The sequence below is a fragment of the Rutilus rutilus genome (genome assembly GCF_951802725.1).
Source record: "Rutilus rutilus genome assembly, chromosome: 15".
NCBI classification, from domain to species: domain Eukaryota; kingdom Metazoa; phylum Chordata; class Actinopteri; order Cypriniformes; family Leuciscidae; genus Rutilus; species Rutilus rutilus.
Window position 1 is genome coordinate 20,346,596 of NC_140220.1, and position 24,044 is coordinate 20,370,639.

The 24,044-nt window shown below is 38.9% G+C and overlaps 1 protein-coding gene across 1 annotated transcript in view; it reads right to left on the bottom strand.

Moving 5' to 3' along the window:
• The window catches only part of dlgap2b (discs, large homolog-associated protein 2b), a 96,882-nt gene that overhangs the window by 18,023 nt on the left and 54,815 nt on the right, over nt 1-24,044 (bottom strand). Inside the window, exon 3 of the mRNA XM_084431367.1 lies at nt 2,254-2,459. Coding sequence (XP_084287493.1) covers nt 2,254-2,459 — 206 coding nt within the window. The remainder of the gene's footprint in view (nt 1-2,253; nt 2,460-24,044) is intronic.

Consider the following 24,044-nt stretch of genomic DNA (forward strand, 5'->3'; position numbering starts at 1 on the left):
ATAGATGCAGTCTCCCTGGGGCAATGTGGGTTAAGTGTCTTGCAGGAAGGGCACCATAGTGATAAATTATGAACTCAGCAACTCTCCAGTTCCTGAAACACACCTGCATGGGGCAGAATCTACAATCCCAAAACAAACATACACATCACTGCTGTCGTCAGCAGTCATGCCTTTTCAAAAAATAAATAGCAAAAAAAATCACAAAGAATGCTGTCGCTCTTAAATACTGAGATGGCATGAGTGAGTACTGTCACTTTTCTAGTTTTAAAGTGCACAGAATAGTGACCGATGTATATTTGAAAAGCAGAGCTGTGAATGACAGCTGCTCACTCAGGCTCAGTGAATCTCTCTGGAAAACCCAGACAAGATGTTGTTTGATGTTGGTGTTGATTTTGGGTGGTTGCCATGGAGTTGCTACACGGTTGTTAAAACATTCTGGTTTGCTATGAGGTTGCTAGAGTCCTTTGGATGGTCCAATTTTAAACAATACAGCTTCTGTATACTCTACCGGTCAAAAGTTTAGAATAATTACGATTTTTTAATGTTAAAATGTTTTCAATGTTTAAAGTCTCTTATGCTCACCAAAACTGCATTTATTTGCTCAAAAATACTTAGTGTACTTATGGTCTCGGAGATGTGGTACACTTCGTCATTCGTTCATTTGGAGGAGTGATCCAGCTATCAGATTTAATCAAAAATATCTTGATTTGTGTTCTGAACATGAACAAAAGTCTTATGGGGTTGGAACAACATGAGGGTGAGTAATTACTGACAGAATTTTCATTTTTGAGTGAACTAACACGTGATGCCGCGACATGCGATAAATGGTATAATTTCCATGTTAATCAGAGTTTTTGTCCTAACCAGCCACGACGGCGACATGCGACGATTCTATTTTAGAAACGGTTTCTATTTTTCTGCAACGTCACGCAGGAACTTCAAACACAAAGGGTGGCAATGATAATCTCAGGAACTGTTTATGTGCTTTATTTAATGTTAAAAGCGTGTAATGTGACTTTGAATATCATTTAGTGCTTCCAGCTTTGTAGCCGTAAAAGCAACAATGGATATAATTCACCTCAGATCTTGAAATGAAACAAATGCAAACAAGAACGTTTAAATTGTGACCAAACAAGTGCATTCTTTAACAAATATTGTTTTAGTAACTCAGTATTTATTTTTAATAATGTTTAAATGGTGTAATATTTGTGAATTTGATTATGTAATTATCCATTTTCTTGTGAGTGCCGTCAAGATTCTCTGGTGCAGTGCACTTGCCGCGAGAGCCCGCTCACACGCTGTTCTGATTGGCTGTGGGTTTTGATTGATTTTGACACATCTCGTAGTAGCGTTGCTTCTGGTGTGGACAGACAAATTGCTTGTCGCTAGAATCTTATCGCATCACGTCTGGTTAGGACACGGTGTAACCCTTTAAGTCTTATGTCTGGACTAACAACAACTTATCAAATATTTCTGCAATGCTCTTAAAATTGTATTTGTTTAATATTTTTATGATAGAAAATCCATCATATAAATAATAACTATGATATAAAAAGTATGATAATCTAAACAAAGAATGAAATCACAACTCAATGTAAAAAATAATTGTGTGTCAATTACTTATATAATTCTTTACTATTCTACTGTAATGTATGTATATACTGTATATACATGTGTTTCCAGGGCTAAAAGTGCCAATATTTGAAAATATGCTGATGACAACACAGTAAGTTAAAATCATTTAAAAGAAGCAGATGTTAAGAGAAGCAAATTAACTGCAGCATATATATGAAAAGCATATGCAGAAACAATGTACAATAAAGCACATAATCTGATCCAACTGTTTGTTACAAAACAATCCCACCCCTCCATATTGCACTTCATATTCCAAACCACCCAGAGCCCAAACTGATCATGCACCAGAACCACAAACAATTTCTGTTTCAACAATATCTGAGGTACAAACATAATATGCAATATACAGTATAACATACAGTACAAAATTCCTCTGCACATTAATAGTGTTCTGTACTCAGCCCATCAGACACCAACATCTACCCTTAAAATCTAGAGAAAACCAGCTAAGTCTAAAAAGTGCTTCTGCAAACACACCTTGGAAAGAGCTCAAGCTTCTAAAACCGAGAAGAAGAAAAGAAAGATAGATAAGGCAGGAGCATAAACAACAGGCAGGCAGTCAGTGTGTGCACAACGCAGCGTTGAAAATGAGAACAATAAAGATCTAATCAGACTTACCTTTGGGTGTCTATATGTGGCCTCTGCAAGGCTGATTTGAGGACAAGGGCATCGGACCGCACAGTCTTCTGAGGTGACGTCTTGGGGCTGGTATCAGACTCACCGCTATCTTCATCTCCCATGGCTTTGACGTAACTACTGCTCCGCATCCGGCGACATGGAATCTCCTCCTCCCCTGGATAACCTCCCCACTCATCCTGAGGCACCTGCAGATAAACAAACACACACCATCAAAGCCTGTACTCGCACACAGAGCGGGAGGATACCACACCTTTCATCACCCATCACGTCAAGCTGTTCCTTAATCCCACCAGCTGCAGATAACTTTCCGCCAATGCAACCATCAGAATTAGTGAGGAATTCCAGGAACTCCCAGAATTCCCAGTGGCTTTATTATTGGCAAGTATACAAATTTAAATTAAATAAATAAATAAATCACTTTCTTTCTTTTTTTTATTGACAAATGTATGCATTTAAAATTTGTTAATGAAATGCAACAATAAATTGATTTTAAAATGATAAGAACGTAGTTGGTGAATGGATTAAGAAAAGCAGTTTAAAAGTTGCTTTTAAAAATGATTTGATGGATTATTTTTACATTTAATGAAAATGTAAAAAATGAATTAAAAAGAAATCTGTTTTAAATGTGTCTATACACTGATGAGCCAAAACATTAAACTGGACCTTGGAGCAGAGGAAGAAGGTTGCATGGTCCCGTTTTCTTTTACATAACGTGGACGGCCGTGTACGTGTGCGCCGCTTACCTGGGGAAGTGATGGCACAAGGATATACCGTGGGATGATGACAAGCCGGTGGAGGGAGTGTGATGCTCTTGTTCTGCTGGAAAACCCTATGTCCGGCCATTCATGATGGGTGTAAATTTGACATGTTCCACCTGCCTAAACATTGTTGCAGACCAGGTACACCCAGGGCCTAAAACTAACTGTTTGCCACACCTGCCAATGGCCGGTGACTTCAGGAAATGTACAGGCCATAAATATATTTCACCGGCAATGAAACGGTAATGACACCAAAACTTCAGTGAGAATTCACAATTCTCTATTCCAATCTGATACCACAGCTAAAAGTACTAGCCAAACTAAAATAAATATAAATTGTAAGTACTAGGGATGGGCATTTTTCAAAAATATTGCATTCGAATATTCGGGCTCATAAAATTCGAATATTCGAATATTCGTTTATTTAAATGACGTTTAACGAAAAATACGTTATTTTTTAAGGTAATTTTTTTTTAACGTTTTGTCACCATTTCTGAAGAAGCTTATGATTAGGCAATATACACAACAAGCTTACAACATGTGTTAAAGTTTTCTTTTAATTGAAAACATTAAACAGTAGGCCTATGTGTAAACAAAAAAATATAAGAACAAAAGGATATGCTCAAGCAGCGCGAACGGAAAAAACGCCTAATAAAGCAGAGTAGCAGATTGCGCCAGTTATCGTACAGAACGTACACATACACTCGAGTCAGCATATGATTATCGTGTTTATATTGTTTCACGTTTATGTTGAGAAAAACAATAATATCCACATGGAGGGACGCCGCGAGCAATTTATGCTCGAGTGAGAAAACGCGCTGCGCTGACAGACGTTTCAGAGAAACAAAGATAACGGTGTTCTAGTTCTAAGTTTCTAACAGCACCTTGCGTTTTCTGTTCTTAAACCTCTCTCTCAAAGAAAACTTAAAGGAAGAATATACATCAATATCATTTTACTATTAGATAAGTTATCATCTCGGATCACTCGTACTACAGCTGCGCTTATCTGCAGTCGTGATGCAGTGATAGACAGCTGTCTTTCCTCAGTCGACTGCTGCTGTTTGGATTTCATGTGATTTCTCATTGTGGTGATGATATTATAACTCCAGATTAATAAATTAATTTGATCAAAAGTAATTCCATTTTGTAAAATCATTTAGTAACCTCATTTTCGACTAGTAGGCTAATTCCAAACTTCGCGAGGCAGACGACGACATTATGATAAAATACAAACAACTTGTTAAACATGCGCCACAGTGCCACCCAGTGCATTTAATTATAACTGCGAGTTAGTGCTTGGGATTTATCAGGGATTCACTGCATTTACGACCCGCAAAGTATTTACGGCTTCATAAATTCGATAAAATTCGAATAGTATTTTATTTTTCGAATAATAATTACAGATCGAATATTCGAAAATTCGAATATTCGTGCACATCCCTAGTAAGTACACAGTCAGTCGTAAAATAAAAACAAATAATCAAATTACAAGCAAAAGCACAAATAAATCCTTATTAAAGTTCCAAAAGTTACTCAGTCAAGAGCAGTGAGTGATTTTTTCCTTTGTCCTTTGTTGTTTGATTAGCATTAAAAAACAGACAGCAGCAGGAATATTAGGCTGCTGTCACTTTAGAATCTGATATACTGTTACTGTAGATGTGTGTTTAGTTCCTCAACTGTTCACGTACACTTAAGACATAACCAACTATGTTTACTAGGATACATGCTATTTTTTTACATAATTTGCTGTGAATTTGTCCGCTCAAGTGCAAGAAGACATGAAAGAGAGCTCAGTTTAGTATTCGCACGCTGTCTAAGACGTGGATTTCTGGGTGAGCGCTTCGGATGTTTGCGCACCCAAAACTTTCAACACAGCGCGGGAGTAACGAATATCGACAAGGCTTAAACTTTCGTGACAATGCAGCGCTGGCCCGTCAATTGTCCCAAGCGTCGTTCATGTTTGTTCACGTTCATGCATTGTTAGAATTCATAAAAATGTTACCGGCCAGCTTGCGAGTGACACTGTTTTATATAGGGCTGCACGATTAATCAAAATAGCTTGTGATTTGGCAAAGGCTGCGATTATTTTATGCGCAGCTTGTCAGTGTAGCATGGCTCTGTTATCAGTAGTAAGTGCTCAGTAGTAAAAGCCAGAGAGCGCTCTCACGCAGACACACCAAAAATGCAAAGCAGAAGTAGAAAACGCAGGTAGTTCCAGGAAATCCCAATGGGCATCATACTGTACTACCTCTGTAGCTGAATAATCAGAATATTGAAATGCTTTGATTGATTAAACATGACATTTACTACTGATCACAGAGCCGTGCTGCACTGACAAGCTGTGCGTAAAAAAAAAAAAATCGCAGCCTTTGCGATTTCATAATCGCGATAAGCCAAATCGGTTTAAGCATGATTTCATGTTAATTGCAATTAATCGTGCAGCCTTAGTTTCATATACTGATATATTCATATATTTCATATATTCATGTTCATTTTATGTGTCTTAATGTATGTATATCAACATCAAGTAATTTTTATTAATTCATTTTTTGTTGTAATTACATTTTTAGACATTTTGAAAATGGTTTATTTGTCCATTTTTCCTCATTAATACAATGATATTTGAGTCATTTTATTTTTATGTGGCTCTCATATCCCTCCAAAAACAGAGACCAATTAGCAAGAGGATATGAAGAGCTGAGTCAGACAGCTTTGGACCCAAAGACAACATGGATCCCACACAAGCTTATCTTGCCGTCTCTTGGTATTAGATAGACTCATTTATTTTGGACTAATTTAGTCATATCAATAAATTATGACTTTTGTATTCTAGAAGAAATGATATTTTTTGTAATTTTGTGAGGATATCAATAGCGTTCATCTCAATAAATGGACTGGGATTCAGCATGGTTATATTATGCAGGTTTAAAGAGTATATAAAGTGATACTGTATAAATGACTAGCGGAAGCACACAGTTCTCTTTAGGACAGTTATTGTTTCTCAGGGTGACATCAGTAAAATAATATTTTTGCCTGTGATAAATCTCATGCTTTCAGATGGCAAGTAATTCATGCTGGAGTTGCTATGTAATTTTATTAAGTTTAGTATGTATACAATGCAGAAGGTTGTCACTACTATGTGCTTAAACCCGTTGGGTATTGTCAGGGTTCTGTCCTGTCAGCTTTGTCTGTGTTGTCTTTGTTTCATGTCTCTGTGTTTGTGTTATGCTTAAACACATGGCTTTGTCTTTGTTTGTGTTGGCCATGTGCTCCTCTGTTCCTGCCTCCTTGTTTCCCGGTACCACGCCCCCTTGTCTAGTTGAGTTCTCATTTGTCTGAGTGCTCAACTGTTCCCCTTGTTCTTAGCTTCCTTTATATGTGTGCTCTTTCTCTCATGTGCTGCCAGTTCGTTAGATGTTGTGCTACTGTGTACTTCTGTGCTTCAAAGTTTGTTTCTTGTTACTAAGTTCCAGTCCTGTCCTGCTAGCAGAGCATCCCATGGCTGCTTACACTCTTTGCTTTGGAGCAAGCCTGATGCTAAGCCTGAGATCCCTGAGTGCTTTGCCTGGTGTACTTGAGGTTCCTGTCTGGCTATTGCTGGAATTCTCAGGTCTCATTCTGCTCTGCCATTACTACTCTCCAGCCTACAGTCCTCTTGTGCTAGTTACAACTGTTGCTCGGCTAGTTACAACGCCTGTCATAGTGTCTCATCCCTATGATCTGGACTGTTCACCTCTCCCACCACATCTTGTCATCTGTCTACTGTTTGTCAATAAACCAGTTAACACTCGTTCTGCATGTTTATGGTTTATGATAATGAAACATTCTACAATGGAACTTACTTCAAAAAAACACTGGAGGTTTACAAGAAATGGCTAAAAATAGCTATCACCAAGCATGTTAAATTGTTGCCATTCATATTTATCGTTTACAGCCGTGAGATGCCAAAACATAACATTATCAATATGTGACTCCATTATTTGCTCACACCCCATGTGAAAAAGAGGTACACTTTAACATACTTTTAAAAAGAGTACTTAAAGAAATAATAAACTTTAAAGGGATAGTTCACCCAAAAATGAAAATCATCATTTAGGCAACTCAACCTGCTGTTGTTCTAATGCTGTATGTCCTTCTTTCTTTTTCAGACCACAAAAGGAGAATAAAAAAAATTAAACAATTCCCTCTCATGCTCGTCTTTATATAATGGCAGTGAATTGCGACCAGCATCAAGCTTTAAGAAAAAAGAAAAATGCTTCATGCTATTAACTGCCATTATATGAACGAGCGTGAGTGGGACATTCATCAGGATGTGAAGAGAGTAACAAAAAGGGTTTATGAAAAACATGGCTTACCTTTAATTCACTTTTTACATTTTTTTACTTTAGACACTTTTATTAACAGGAAAGTAAAGAGAAAACCAGTAGATAATGGTGTGAGAGAGAGCGGGAACAGAATCAGAAAATGTTGTGTGCCAGATTCAAACTCAGTATACTGTATGCACGCTAGCTCATGGTACGCAAACTGCTATTGTAGCTCATGGCTCCTTTTAAATGTCATATTCTGGCCATAGCCAGTTCCCTAACGCAAAATATGATTTAAAGCAGAACACTGGCATAACAAAATGACTGTACTCAAGCTTATTGGCAGTAAATCTTCAGTGAGAAAAAAATGGGTCAGCGAACCTAAAGACCTCTTAACCTTTAAAAAAATCTCTTACATCTGAACACAGCATTTGTTAACACCTCCAGTTTTGTTTTCAAGGGAGATGGTGTTAGAAAATTGTGTAGGATGTAGCCATAGCAACCACAAATGAATAAACATTATCACAGCATGCATATGTAACAGTGCAGCTAAGACTTCAGATAAAAAATTGAGATTGTTTATACCGGAGGCAATCAGAGCAATTTATTAAAAGGAAAACAATTGCGAGAACTCCATGAAAATGTCATTCAGCAAGGAATATCCAGAGGAATGAATACGTTTGTGAACCCTTTGAAAATAGCTGATTGTCTCCATTTATTACTCATAAAATGTGGTCTGATCTTCATAAGGCACAACTATAGACCAACATAATCTGACTAAACTAATAACACACAACCAGTTGTACAGTAAAAACAAAAAAGCCTGAGTTTTTTAAAGGGCACCTATTATGGATTTTTGAAATTGACCTTTCATGTAGTGTGTAACATACCTCTAAGTGAATGAAAACATCCTGCAAAAAGTAATTGTCTTTCAAAAGTAAGAGTCGACTCTGAGTCAATGAAATGAATTGTTTTTCAAACGAGTCATAAGCCGTTTCGTTGTGATGTCAAGACAAAACATTAGCATATTGCCCGCCCACTTATTGCACGCGCAGACACCAGGGAAACCTTGAACCCCCTTTTCTCGAGCAGATTGAAGCCAAAAATTATCTTTTAATTTTTCTTTAATTTAAAACGCACTTGCTGCAGCAAGCAGACCTAAGTGAGACGGCTCGCGCACTTATTGGCTGCTCTGTGGCAACTGCTGCAACCTATGGAGAGGCAGCTGTGACATGCGAACCAATGAGGGCGCTTCGCGAAAAAACGGCGTTTGTGTGCAGGCGTGCATTTTGTGTAACAGGCTCGTATGTTGTGTAACAGGCTCGTGTACTGCAATATAAACATCTCCAGTCGCCTCTGATGCGGGAACTGTGAGAAGTGTGCGCGAGCTCTTAGACGGTGGTGGACTTAACCGTCGTCGTTTCCCCCTTGTGGTCAGGAGGGCTTTGAAGGCTCAGGGTTTAGCACAATCCTGGGCCTTGGTCCCCGTGGGGGAGGTGGTCTGCGACGGCTCGATGAGCGCGAGCGATGGTGAGCTTCAGCAGGCAGATGGCGCTGGAAAGCTGGCGGCGGTGGCTTTGAAGTCTGGGCAGGCGGCTGCTTCTTAGAGCGGCCTGACGCAGAACTTGAGCACTTGGGCAGAAAGTGTTGCACAGCCTGTGGCGCTTTCTGAGCTTCGGTGAAGCGCTCCGCGAAGCCCTTGACAGACGGGCCAAACAGACCGGATGGCGAGATCGGCGAGTCCAGGAAGGAGGATCTGTCCGCGTCCTTCATATCTGTTAGCGTTAGCCACAGATGGCGCTCCATGACGGTGAGAACAGCCATGTTCCTGCCGATAGTCTGAGCAGTGGTTTTCGTCGCTCGCAGGGCTAGGTCAGTTGCGCTGCGCAGGTCTCTAAACGCCTCTGGGTCCGGACCGACCTCATCCATAGTACAGAGAAGGTTGGCCTGAAACACTTGAAGCACCGCCATCGTGTGGCGTGCTGATGCAGCTTGACCGGCGGCGGCGTAGGCACGACCGGTGAGAGCTGACGTAGTTCGACAGGCTTTTGAGGGGTGAGCGGCCTTAGACTGCCATCCAGCGGAGGGCGGACAAAGGTGCGTGGACACAGCCTCTTCAATAGGGAGAAGATGCTGGTAGCCTTCCATGATTTTGTTAGCTCGTCATGGAGTTCCGGAAGAAACGGGGCGGGCCTTTGCTGAGGGGCCTGGCGGCGCCCCTGCAGAAACCATTCGTCGAGCCTGTTGCGTGCTGGTTCGTCGGGTGGAGACCACTCGAGGCCGAGGTCTTCCACGGCCTTCGTCAGCAGGCAGATAAGCTCCACGTCCACACTGGCTCTCACCCCGCTGGTACTAGCCTGGGTTGAGGGGGCGGGGTCCGGAACAGAGCCTGACCATTCCTCGCTTCCCGAGGCGGCGAGAGAACAGCTGTCCTTGTTAGCATCGTCACCGTCTGGTCCACCGAAAGTGATGGGAGCGATAGCGGAAACAGCCAGGCGCTGACCATCAGTGAAGAAGACAGGTGAGGGCGAGTCAGTGAGCGAGGCACGCAGGGATCCCACCGGCGTGAGCTTGCGTGTTGAAGTCTCCGGTGCTCTCTGAGAGCAACAACTTAAAGGGCACCTATTATGCCCCTTTTCACAAGATGTAAAATAAGTCTCTGATGTCCCCAGAGTGTGTATGTTAAGTTTTAGCTCAAAATACCCAACCGATCATTTTTTACAGCATGTTTCAATTGTCATTTTTTAGGGCTCAGAAAAACGCACCGTTTTAGTGTGTATCCCTTTAAATGCAAATTAACTGCTGCTGCCGGCCCAGGGGGTGGAGCCTCACGAGCTCGTGCTAAGAGCCAGGGCAATCTCATCTGATAATATCAAAACAGAAACTCTCAGTAGTGGTGTTCATTTCGACTTGGAGTCGGACAATAATGCCCATAGAGCCGGAGAATATATGCTGTATGGAGATAGAACAGGAATAGTTTAGTTTAATTACGGTTATTTGTCATCTGCTTTTATCCACTATAAATACAAGCCTGCTGTAGCAGACCCCGTCCGAATGATGACCAAAATATACTGATGAGTTCAATTAAGTTTATTGTACCTCACACAAAAGATGAAGCCTTAGTTTTACTCCAGAAAATCACTGTAACAGCCGAATAAACACAGTATATAAGTGCGCATTAAAGTCTTATCCATAAACTCTCTCTCTTTCCCTTTCATTATCATGGAACATACACAGCGAAATACACAAAACACTCGTTAGAACTAACAGTAAACAAATATATACACACCTTTTCAGTGGGTGCTTAATCAACTGGTAAACTGTATATCCACGACTGGATGAGTTGTCATAAAGTGCACGCTCTCACTTTCATTTCTGCCGTGGTCAGTAACGTTAGGCCTGTCGCTCCGGAGACCGTAAGCTGAATCACGAACAGTTGTACTGATCCATCCTCGAGTAACAACGAGAGTAAATGAAGACTGCTAAGTTCATTCTTACATCCAACAACAAAACACCTCAACAATCGCTTAGGAGACATTCTTGTCTACAGTTGCTCCAGCGTGGAAACAATGGCGGACTGTGTCCAGCTCACTCAGGGCGGGTCTATGCTCAAACTGCAGTGTCAATCAATAGTCATGGAAGGAGCCTGTGCAAAGTGACGTCACATTGCCCCGAATCTGAGAACAGCTCGTTCTGAGATGGTGTTTATGGGGATTTAAAAAAAGCACTTGGTGGATTTTTATCATTATAGGGTGGTTGTGTACACACACTGCCAACACACATTTATGTTCAAACACCATGTAAAAGTGAATTTTGCATAATAGGTGCCCAAAAGTATCCCAATTCCGCGGGAAAACCTCGGACTTGGCAACAATGACGGTATAGGCCGCATTAGAAGGATCCTTCGAATTGGGACAGCCTTCGTCACGCCGCTGTGACGCAATCGGCCTTCAAATGCAGCCTTCGGAGGATGCAGCCCCTGAATTGGGACACAGCTTTAATGTAAATGAAGTTGATCAACCCAAATGGTGAAGAAACAATATAATTTGACTTTCTTTCATGTCTATGATAATTAAGCCATTTTGGGGATGAGCTCATATCGGTAGACTCCTCATTGAGTCTATCTAAGTACCGGTATTTTGCAAGTATGAGGTCAGAACATGCTGACGTAAGAAGTAATTTGGGCCAATCAGATGCCGTTGAAAGAGCATCGGCTCTGGGCCATTCATAAAATTATGATGCAGATGACGCGTTTACTCGTGTTTACTCAGCACTGTTTACAAATGTCTTCAAATTGAAGGGATACTAAAACTAAAGCTCTTCTCCTCGTCCAGGCGGATCAAGAGATTTGTCAACAACTTTAGAGGTTACTTCCAGTTAATGACATCATAACAGTGTTTACTGGTATTTTTGAACTGATGTGTGAATGGTCTGTTACCAGTAAAAAGCCAGAACGTGGTTGCTTGTGTGAACAGTACATTTCTTTATTTTCCGGTAAAGCCGCTCTGGCAATTTTACGGTAGTTTACCGGGATTGCTGTGTGAAAGGGGAAAAATGTAGGGATGGATGGTCCAAAATTGGCCTAAAGTCTTAGATAACACTTTATTTTGATGGTCCCCTTTAGACATTATTTTGAGTATAAGTAACGTTGCACCTACATGCCAACTAACTCTCTATTAGAGTATTAGTTAAACTATTCGGGTTAGTAGAATAGGTTGACGTAGTTGCAAAGTTACTTGTAGTCAGTAGAATACCTGTCGGGGGAGCATCACAATAAAGTGTTAGCAGATATTAAGCAAACAGATTATTAATACTCAACTAATACTCTAATGACTGGTAGCTGACATGTAGTTGCATTATAGTCAACAGAATGTATAAAGGAGACCAGGCCTTATTATAAACAGCTACAGAAATGTTTGGTTCAAGTTTAGCTGCTAAACGAAGATTTACAAGTTAATAAACTCAAGGTTCCATTTATTCTTTCTCCACTATGCACTGTGAATAATTACTCAATGTATAAAAAAAAAATTGTGACAATGATATTATTTTTGTGTTATTCGTTTAGTCAGATTGAGTTTATCTATAATTGTGCGTTTTAAAAAATGTCTGACTACATTTAACAAGTAATCAATGCAGAAATCCAGATATTTTCAGAGAGTTCACAAACGTATTGCCACTGTACATGCATGTAATGTGTGCCGCTTCAAATTGACTAAATTCTCTAGAAACACAAGGTTAAAAGCCATGTATCCGAAAGGGGGTCCAAAGAAAAATCCTGCAATCTAGATACTATACAAGATGAAATCAAAACCATCAAATACAAAATAGATATGCAAGCATGTATGTATCCAAGTAAATACTTATATGAACTGGTAGAGACATCTGGCAGTTAAGACATCAAACGCATCAGTCATTACATTATGCATTATACTTTTGTTTATATTGTTGAGTAACAATGTAGATTTCAAAATATTGCATAAGACGGTGACACAAATACAACACTGTAACAAGAGGACATGATGAGCATTGAGTTGATGTGCTTATTGTTGTGAATTATAAAATGTATAGCTCTGGTCCTGGCTTCTGATTGGTCAATACCAGTTTCTAGCCATGCTAAAACACACAATAGCCTCCCATAATGGATAATTAATTTATTGCATATAGCAACAAATGGTATCGCCTACCTATTGCACACCATTGGGTCGCAAATCAGCCTAAATGGATCAAATTGGTTGAAATTGACATGCTATTGTTACAGAGTAAACAATTCATCCAATTGGACATTTGGCTACTTCTTAATCTAAATTAACTCAAAAGATAGTCTTTAACCCATTGACAGACCATGTTCTCCACTCTTATTAGGAATATTCTTTGCTCAGTACAAATTCTATAGAATTTGCTGCATAATCTTAATGATTACCACAACAATTTATTTCCACTTGTTCCTCCTTTTCTTTGAAATGAATAAACAAACAAACAAACTAAAAACAAATACCTGGTTGAAGTGAGGCAATTACAATGGAAGTGAATGGGACAAATTCATAAACATTAAAATACTCACTGTTTCAATAGTACAGACATGAGACGTAAACTGTATGCATGTTAAAAGGATTTAAAAATCCTCTGATGCTCTTCTGTCTTTTTTGACAGAAAAATTTTACGTTTTTTTTTTGTTTAATCTTATTATTATTTACTTCATCGGAATGGTACGAAACTTGGTAAAGGTTCAAAATGTTCAAATGATACTGAAAAAAATAGTCACACTTGTACTCCTCGTGGTCAAAAATGACCGCATTGGAAATGAACGGGAAACAAACTTGATCAAGTGGAAACTTTTGGTACTGCGGTCAAAAAAATCTTACAGAAAGCTAATTTTTTGAGATATTAACCTCAGTTTTGGAAACCGACTTGTATGGCTTTGATTTCATAAAAATGCAACACTATATACCCAAAAGGACTAAAGCAACTCCTAAAATGATTCCTTAAACACTTAAACAGAAGTTTTAACAGAATAATTAATGTAAGCACTTTCACTCTCATTGTAAGTGCTTTATCGTAATCTCCTTTTCATGTGGTTAAAGACGAGGGCCCTATCAAACGTTTGTAGGAACGAGTCAAAGCAATTTTTGTGGTAATTAACATTATGCTACAAATGCAGTTGACTGATATTATTTTTTTATTCAACTTTCCTTTAAACTGAGTCAGACTAATTCAACTGACGTATTCAGTGGCAGTTTAATGTTCTCTGTGACTGGATTCTGAACCACATCACTATGATAAAATCAAAGACAATGTCTAGACAGTGTCATGAGAATAGCATTCATCTCCTCAGCAGAGCGTAACAGACAACAGGTTCCCAGTTCTATCTCTGATTGTGTTGTAGAATATCTCTTTTCATAAGCCTACGCTTCATTTCACTTTCAACAGTGTCATATCAGTTTTTATTATATCATATTTTTCTGATATAATATTAGTCTTTAATACTACTAATAATAATAATTTCAACATTACCTGCACCCTCTCTCCAGTTTTTGGACTATACTGTCTTGATGCATGTATCTGTGCGATGTCACAAAGTGTGTGAAGTTCAAAGTTATTTTTGCAGTTTAGTTTCAACAAACAGGGAGGAAGTTCTGAAAGTTGCAGTATATTATCATAATTATCATAATACATCAAACTCTTTCATTTCAAACAATCAATGCAATTAGTTTGAACTTAAGAGTGCTTTTCTGAACCACTTAAAGTGTAAGTTGCAGGTTAACCACCACAGCCAATTAATGTGTAAATTAAAGTGCTCTATATGTATATATTTAATTATTTCTGTCTTAAAATGCGTTAAAATAACATTTATTGGGGTTTCTTCAAAGGTAGCGTGTTTTTTTCAGTTACTGGGTGATGACGTCACAAGAGGAACTCGCAACCCATACTCTGCTAGATTCTTACTGTATTATGGCTATTTGGAGAACTACTGAGGATGTGGAAAACCATCAAATTCTTTATGGACCACAGCCCTACAATTTTTAACCGGTCAGGCGTCAGAGAGGGGAGCCATGGCACTCAAAGAATTATAAATGCTTGGTGTGAGGAGAATTAGTGGAGGGTTGGCCAGGTGAGTAACGTTAGCTATGTTAGAGCTAGTCTAGCCTGGTGCAAACTTAACCCGGATAATATAACGGAACAAGCAAGTCTTTTCAAAATATTGCCGTCATGTAGAATAGCAAGGAGGGACAACGACTGAAGACATTATTTACTTTCAGTAAGTCAGTCCAAATCAGAGCTGTAGAGATGCACACACTGCACAGGCACCAATCGCTAGTCTCATCGACGCCTCAAACGTCATGTAATACCCTTCCTCAATCCACGCTTTAGCAATTTCTCACGATTTAATTAGCGATGTTTATTGTCAGAAAAGAAAAAGAGAGATCGATGTCCCCATCACTGTGTTTGTGTGGACTATGTCACCCAGTTGATTCAGCAGTGGAGAGTGTGTGCTGCCGTGAGGTGAACGCGTTTTGGAGTTTAGTGGAACAGCTCGACCTGCGACCGGCTGATCTGACGTGCCTGAACCCCGGTGCATGAACCCGTTTGTTTTGCGAATAGCTTATTCTCATTTCAGGCAGGATCACGGTCCCATTGAAGTCAGCACACACGAGTATGTTTACAATTGAGTTATTTTATCCATCATTTTTTTTTATCAAATAAAACATACAACCAACTTTTCTGTAGTTATGTAAGGCATCTATAGCTGCAAGCGTACGGTAACTCTACTACTGAGTTCCTCTTATGACGTCACGCCCCATCTAGTGGAAGGGAGCGGGAGTGGTTAAAACCTCTGTTAAAAGTGCCAACTTTTCATATTATATCAGCATTTTGGCATAAAAAAACAATGGTGGGCGGTTCTTATCTTTATGTTTAATAAACACATTGCATTATCTTCGTGAAAAATTTAACCTGCAACTTACATTTGAAGTTCAGCATCTTTATATGTAATTTCATAATTAATTGTATTGTTTTTGAAATATGGTTAAATATACTGAATTTCTTTCTTCTGCTTAACACAAAATAATATATTTTGAAGAATGTTGGTAATCAAACAGTTGACAGTAGCCATTGACTTCCATTGTATATATTTATTTTCTTCCATACTATAGAAGTCAACGGGGTCCATTAACTGTTTGGCTACCAACATTCTTCAAAATATCTTCTTTTGTGTTCAGCAGAAGAAATTCATACAGGTTTGGAACAACTTGAGGGTGAGTAAATGATTACAGACTCTTCATTTTTGGGTGAACTATCCCTTTAAGTGGCCTTTAAATTCATTAATATTATATTACCTGCAAGTACAGTTTTTTAAAATATACTTTTAAGATTTGAAGTACACTACAAGTGCATATTTATGCACACTTCTTTTTCACATAGGATGTTCTCTTTATGATTATTCTCTGCTAGAAGGGGGCTACATTACTCTACCACAAGGAGGCACTACAGACAACACACTCGTATACTGTAAGTGAACGTTCATTTTGCACTGACAGTGAAGAAGTGCAGATAGAGATATAACTCCACTCAAGAGCAGGATTAGAGGAATCAAAACGAGATAAAACCATCAGATGGTGAAACGAGGCCTGCAGAATACTTTTAGACATTTCCACTCAGTGTGAGATTGCATGCTATCATTGCAAATTCAGATTGAGTTCAGGTCCTTTCTCGACATTTCGCTTACTCTATTTGCTGGGAGATAGAAATGTCTCCAGGGGTTGGAGTTGATAAGGAAGTTAAGAAAATGAAGTTTCAAAGAAACAGAGCTGTGCTAACATTGATGAAGCTAGATGATTAATCAGGGTGATGTTTAGCCGAAGACCTTTGAACTCTTCTTTCCCAGATTTCCTTGGTAAATCAGCTTCACAAAAAAGACCATGCTAAATTTTGGTGGTGAACAACACGGCTGTGCGGCTCGACTACCTAGTCCAGTAGCAAACCAGCACTGAAATTCATCTGGTCTTTTCAGTAGGGCTGAGGTAATCTCACACGTGACTCCTTGAGTTTCAGAACAGATCTCAATAATGTCCCAAGCTGTGCTCAGATTTGCCAAGACACCAAAATATTCAAATCAATTCAATCAAACAGTAGGCTTAATGCTTCCAAGACCAAATTACAAAAAAAGTCCTGAGTGAGATTTGTTTTTTAACTGAATATAAAAATCATCCATTTAGATTGCACAGTTTTGACATAAACTAAGGGTACGTTTACACGACAACGATGTACTAAAAACATTTCCTTTGTGTTTTACGCGCACAGACGGCAACTTTGTCAAAATGATCCCCGTTCACATCAATCCGCAAAAACGGCTAAAACGCTGTATTATTCATTCTAGGCCAGTATTTAGCAATGTCACTTTGCGCCAATAGACTGAATACGTAATATGCATGCGGATCACCGTTTTCACAAATTCATGTTTTTGTAGTTTACACAGAGACGATAACGGTACCGTTTTCAAAAGTTTGCGTTTTCAGGCCCCCAAAACGCAGCTGTCGTGTAAATGAACGGCCAAAGCGCATAAAAAGTTTTCAGTTTTTAGTTGAAAACGGTGTTGTGTAAACGGCCACTAGTAGACTTAACGTAATTCATATTTGAGTCAGTCATACATAAACCGACCGGTACGATTCCTGTCATAGTACAAATAAACTAATGTGATTTAAATATACAATAACAAGGTTTATATTTACCATCAATAAATCCAATTTGTATTAATCTCATACATTTGAACTAACTGAATATTGCTGGTTCCACAGCTAGCCATATTTTAACAATGTTCAAACTTTTTATCTGTAGTAATTTAATTGTTTTCACAGTGAACAGATTTATGCTGATTCTACACAATTCGAATAAATGCATTTAGAAAAATCAAATAGATGCAAATAGCTCATAATTAAGGGTACGTTTACACAACGACAACGATATGCTTAAAACTGATTGAAGTTTTTCCTTTGAGTTTTCCGTGTACATTGTCAAAATGATCCCCATTCACACGGATCCATGAAAACGACTAAAAACGGCAGGCCATTAGATACAAAAAATACTAAATATGTATTTTGCTGCCAGGCCATTATACAGGTATGTAGCCACTATAGACTGAACACGTAATACGCATGTGAATGATGTCATCGGTTTCAGAGATTCGCATTTTTGTTTTTTTTACAAGGATACCGTTTTTTGCATTTTCAGGCACCCAAAACGGCATTGTCATGTAAATGAACGGCCAAAATGCATAAAAAGTTTAACGCTTTTAGTTGAAAATGTTGTCATATTTCCAGCCCATAATTATATCCTGATTTTTCTTGCATACAAAAAGTTTCATTTATGTATGACTGACAAATACGCATTACGTTTATTAGTGTATAGAATATTGTGTATTCCAAAAGGACGGTAATTTTATCTGCAGTTCAAATACATAAATTAAAAATTTGGGCCTACTTTTTTTTTTTTTTTGAGTATAGTATCAACATTCATAGCAGTATATATTTACTATCTACCAACAATTGCCTAATTTGTTGACAATGGGAAAGGGGAATTGTATAAGAAAAAAAAAAAAGAGAAAGACTTGCCTGGACATGTCTTTTTCATCAGCTTAATTCAAATTCCCACAAAGCCTAAACTACCGTTTTGCACGTTAAACCACTACAACCCATATACACATCTGGCTGGTTAAACACACAGGAACACAGCTGAATTACAATGAGATCAAATCTGAAGTTCATGGCTATTTCTGAATGGTTAATTAGTGAGTGTATCTAGTTAAATGTCACTTAAAACTCACCCAGGCTGTCATCTCTCTTGAGCACTGACAGTTTCTAATGAGGTCGACAAAAAAAGGCCTTTTTTTTTTTTTTTATGCAAACATGACAATGCTGTAGAACAGTATGTGCTGACGATTTGTACAAAGTAGTCCTCAGCTCCTCAGTACAAGGAGTCTACTGGTACTTATGCCATAATTAAGCTTCAAGGAGGAAGATGTCATTTTGATGTCAGGAACTGATTAGCTGAATAACACTATGTAGCAGTCAGCATGACCTATGTTTGCCCCATGCCATAATTCAGATTGAGAATCAGAAGCAGTATGCCACAAAGCACAATGTGTGAAATACTATATCCCACAATGCAATGTGTTTGAATTGATCTTACATTCCAGTGTGAAAGTTGATTTCATTAAGATCTGTTAAAATCATCAGAATGAAATTAGCGATGGAATGACATGGATTTTTAATGGGCGATGTCAATATCTTAGAGCAGGGTGGACGATTAAAAGCTGATGCATGTAATAGCAACCTATTTCATTTAAATTTACATTTATTTTACATTTACTACATCAGAAATAAATTATTTGAAAATGAATCAATAAGAAAAAATTACCTTGAGAAAAAAAGTAAAAAAAAAAGAATGATACTTTAGATAGCAACTTCTTTGTGTATCCTTGTAGTGTTTTTCTCAAAATGCTGGCGTTCTCTCCACTGTCAAAATAAATGTACCGCTTCCAACACTTAAAGGTGAACTAAGTAACTTTTTTACCTTAACTGAACAGCTTCGGAGTCATTGGAATGGTTATATTACTTATTTCGGGTTGAATGGTGGTCGTTTCGCACCCGCCTGGTGCCCGTGAGCGGAAAACCTGCACTTGCAACTTTGAGCCGGCGGGCCGCCGCGTCAGGAAGTCTCGCGTGATATCAGGTCTCGCGATGTAAACAATTGCTTTACGGCCAAAAGAAATCTGTTAAAATGCTGTCATTATTGCGCTCCCTCACGCTGTTCGAACCCGAATGAAGAAGACGTTTTAAAGAATGTCCCATCTGCTTTGATGTCGTTGATCTACTAGCCTCTGGTGTCTGAGAATCGCCAACGAGTTTTTACAACAGTGTTGTCAAATATCTATTCCGAAGCTGTGGGGGAGCTCTAGAGAGAAACCTGCGAGCAAAAAGCGAGAATACAGCGAAGAAATCCCGAAACTACTGAGCCTCGCTTTAACGGCCAAAAAGAAAAACGTATTTCCCAATGTCATTCATTTAAAAAATGGCAAATATCTGCTGATACATCAGCCTTGCCAATATATCGGTTGACCATTAAAGGTGCAGTAAGAAATTTCTGAGAAACGCAGTTGAAAATTGACATTAACAATTTAGTGTGTGTGTGTGTGTGCTGAGAAAAAAAAAGACATTACAATCAGACAAGTTGAGTTTTTTTTTTTTTTTTTTTGTAGAACAGTACAGAAGGTTTTTAGCTGAAAAAACGTGGCCCTTGGTGATTCATATAACGCAAGTCAGTGGTTACTTTAAGATTTAAAAACTACTTGTGGCTCCTGACGATACATTGAGGTCTTATGAAGAGAAATTATCGTTCTGCGCAAGAAACTGAACATTATTTACAACATTATTAGCTGTAATCCACAGCCTCGGCAAACGGTCCGGAACGCGTTCACGACACTCTGGGGTATGAGCTTTCTGTCACATTTTGAAGTATGCTAGGGGAACAAGAGAGGGAGGACACGTGTGTTGTATTGTTTATCAAAATGGTACTTACTTGTGCTTATCCAGGAAGCAACCTATAAAAAAAAATAAGATTACGTTTGCTTGCGTGTTCTCAATCGGGAAGATTGACTTTTCACAGATTCCCAATGTTTGAGCTCCCACGCATACGTCTTAATGCAACAGGAAGCTCGCGCTCTAGACTGTCGTGAACTCGTTCAGGACCGTTTGCCAAGGCTGTGGATGACAGGTAATAATGTTGTCAGTTATGCTCAGTTTCTTGCACAGAACTATCGTTTTACTTCATAAGACCTCAATGTATCGTCAGGAGCCACGGGTATTAATTTTGTTTTGCCATTGACTTGCATTATATGAATCAGCAAGGACCACGGTTTCAGCTCAAAATCTTCTGTACTGTTCTACTGAAGAATAAAAGCCACTACATCTTGGATGGCCTGAGGATATTAACAGCAAATTTTATTTTCTGGGTGAACAATTCCTATAATACTTACTGTACAATTACTATTTTTAAATAACAGTAGGTAGCATACAGTGTATACTGCACATTATTAAAGGGATGGTTCAGAGTAAAATCAACCTAGGGTCCTTTGCACCATGACCTCGAGCCAAATCGATGCATAAGGATGTAGGGCCCTATTTTAACGATCTGAAACGCAAGTATCAAGCGCGAAACACAAGTAACTTTGTGGGCGGGTCTTGGGCGCTGTTGCTATTATACCGGTGGGATAAATGACTCTTGCGCCCGACGCAAATCTAAAATGGGTTGGTCTGAAGTAGCTTAATTCATAGGTGTGGTTTGGGCGTAACGTGAAATAAACCAATCAGAGCGACATCTCACATTCCCTTTAAGAGCAGACGCGCCTTTTCCATGGCGGAGTGCTATTGTAACGGGGGATTTGCCAGGCGTGCGGCAGGAGCGGTTCACAGCCGAGGAGAGCAACGCTCTCGTCACGGCCGTAAAAGAGAGAGAAGTTACATTGGGGATTACATTAGCAGTAGCATAAGCCATCAGGCAAGTGATATTTAAATAAACTCCTGATGTACATACAAACTTTCCAATGCCTCGTTTTATGAGTACAGAACCTATTTGTACTACTGTATAAGTTTGGTATCATTCTGGGCATTATTAGTGGGGTAATTAACAAGATACATCCTTGGATCCATTAGCGCCTGCACTAAGCCATTCGGCTGAACTCTCTAAATAAGCTCTAACTTTAATAATGTTCGACCAAGGGAAAAAAGGCTTCTGGGGGGTGTTTGGCTCGAGGTCATGGTGCATGGTGCCCTAGGTTGATTTTACTCTGAACCATCCCTTTAAGTAGTCTTTTGATGAATTTGTCTTGCTAGTTCCTGACAAACATTAGGCCTACAGTGAGTAAGAAAATACATAGATTTGCTCGAGATTTTCTGTCCTTACGAAACAAAATAAAACTGTTTCAAATCATTGCTTTTATTTGATCAAACATGTTCTCACTATCACATGATTTAACTGCAGTCTTTCACTACATCACGGATCATGTTTGTATTGATCTCCTATTCTTAGGCATCAATGTTTCCCACGGGCCTTAAACAATAACAGTAGATAACACTAGATAATCAATTACTAGATTCAATTGCATCTTGGCCCACAAACATCTGTTTGGATAAAAGAAAGTGGACTAAACAGACAGTTGTTCCCTACAGTTATGAAAAATGCACAAAAATACTGTAAAATAAGTAATTTACGCTAATATCCACTTACACTGTAGCACCGATTGCGTCAATTCTGAAGTGCAACGAAACTGCATGAAATCAGGGGTTCCCAACTCTGGACATTGAGGTCTACTTTCCTGCAAAGTCCACTTTCAAACATACCCGAACAAGCTTTTCAAGGTCTTCGGGATTAGTTGAAAGTTATATTAGGCAGGTGAGTTTATCAAAGTCAAGGTCAAGGCAGGAAAGTGGACATCAAGGGCCAGAGTTGAGACCCACTGCACTTAATGGTGTTTGAGTAGCGATAAGTGCCTGCATTCAAATACTGGCATAGAGTATGTTTTGGGCTTATGGGTAGCCAGCCCAGAGTCAAATCTCATTGGTCCAAAATCCTTTTCCACAAAACAGTAATTTAAACATCCGATACATTTTGATTGGCTTTGTGTTGTGTTGTGTTGTGTTGTGTTGTGTTGTGTTGTGTTGTGTTGTGTTGTGTTGGCACAGCATTTCCGTTTTCAGTGTAGACAGCCAAATGACTTATCCCTGGTAATGTCAAGTCAAGTCAAGTCAAGTTTATTTATATAGCGCTTTTCACAATACAGATTGTATCAAAGCCGCTTCACAGTATTAAATTAAAATAATACATCAATGTTTGTTTCTAGTGGAAAACGTCCACGTTTGGTAATGCTGATCAATAGTATTGTTGATTGATTAATTAAATTAAATATCCCCAAATATCCCCAACTGAGCAAGCCAAAGGCAACAGTGGCAAGGAACCGAAAAACTCCATCAGGTGACCTAATGGAGAAAAAAAAAAAACCTTGGGAGAACCCAGGCTCAGTCGGGGGCCAGTTCTCCTCTGGCGTTTATGAACTAGAGGTCAGATTTAACTGTAAGATTAAAAGTATTATATGAATGCCCAGAGGTGGAAGTAACGAATTACAACTACTCACGTTACTGTAATTAAGTAGTTTTTTTGGGTACTTGTACTTTTTTGAGTATATTTTTAAATCTGTAATTTTACTTGTACTCAAGTATATTTTAAGCTAAGTAATCTACTTCGCTACTTGTAAAATCACATTTCGTTACTGAGTACAATTTGAATTGATATTCAAATCTTTGAATGGCACTTCGGTAGCCAATAAAAATATTCGATCGTAAACGGACCAATTAAACCCCTGATATTTGGACTGAATGAAAGCCGCCGCAGTCGCAGCAGGTTTTGAAGAGCTGATCATGAAGGAGGCGAGGAGCTCAGAGTGATTAATGGCTGGACTGAAAGTTTGGAACAACAAACTACATAGTAGTATTGTCAAAATATCTATATTTTACCAGCTGCGCGTTCTCATTCTCTCATCTCAACGACAGCGAGTTTGACACACCCGCCTCCCGCCTCGGGATGGCAGGTAGGCCTATTATTACGCATAATTGTATTAATACCTGCAAGTTTCTATGGCATATTTTAATGGCAAATGTCACGAACAATATTATAACGCGAGGGCACATTCATGTAATCGCAGAAAACTGGACGCGAGCTCTCAAATGTAGGCTACGAACGAACTGGACTCGGATATTGAGTGTGCGCTCTCGGACTGTGTGTCATATCATGTGTAATCGCGAATCTCTCCAAGTGGTTCTCACTGCAGACTCAATTGACGTCCAGCTCCAATCTCTCCATACTCTTGAATTAAACGCTGTCAAAAGTTATGGAAAATCTAGTCTTTTTGCAAATTAAATTCAGTTTGAATTAAATTCAAGCTTCCTTGTGCTGTGTGTGAGCTATTGCAACAGTTCACGTTACCCTATTGTAAAGACAAATACACTGAGTGAGTAAATATTAGATTATTGTAATGGTTATTGATCAATGTTTAAATATGTAAACAAAAGCCTAAATTAAAATCTCACCTTATAAAGTGGACGTGTCTCTTCAGAAGACTTGAATTAAACTTTTCCATTCAAATAGATTACTGTTACAATGA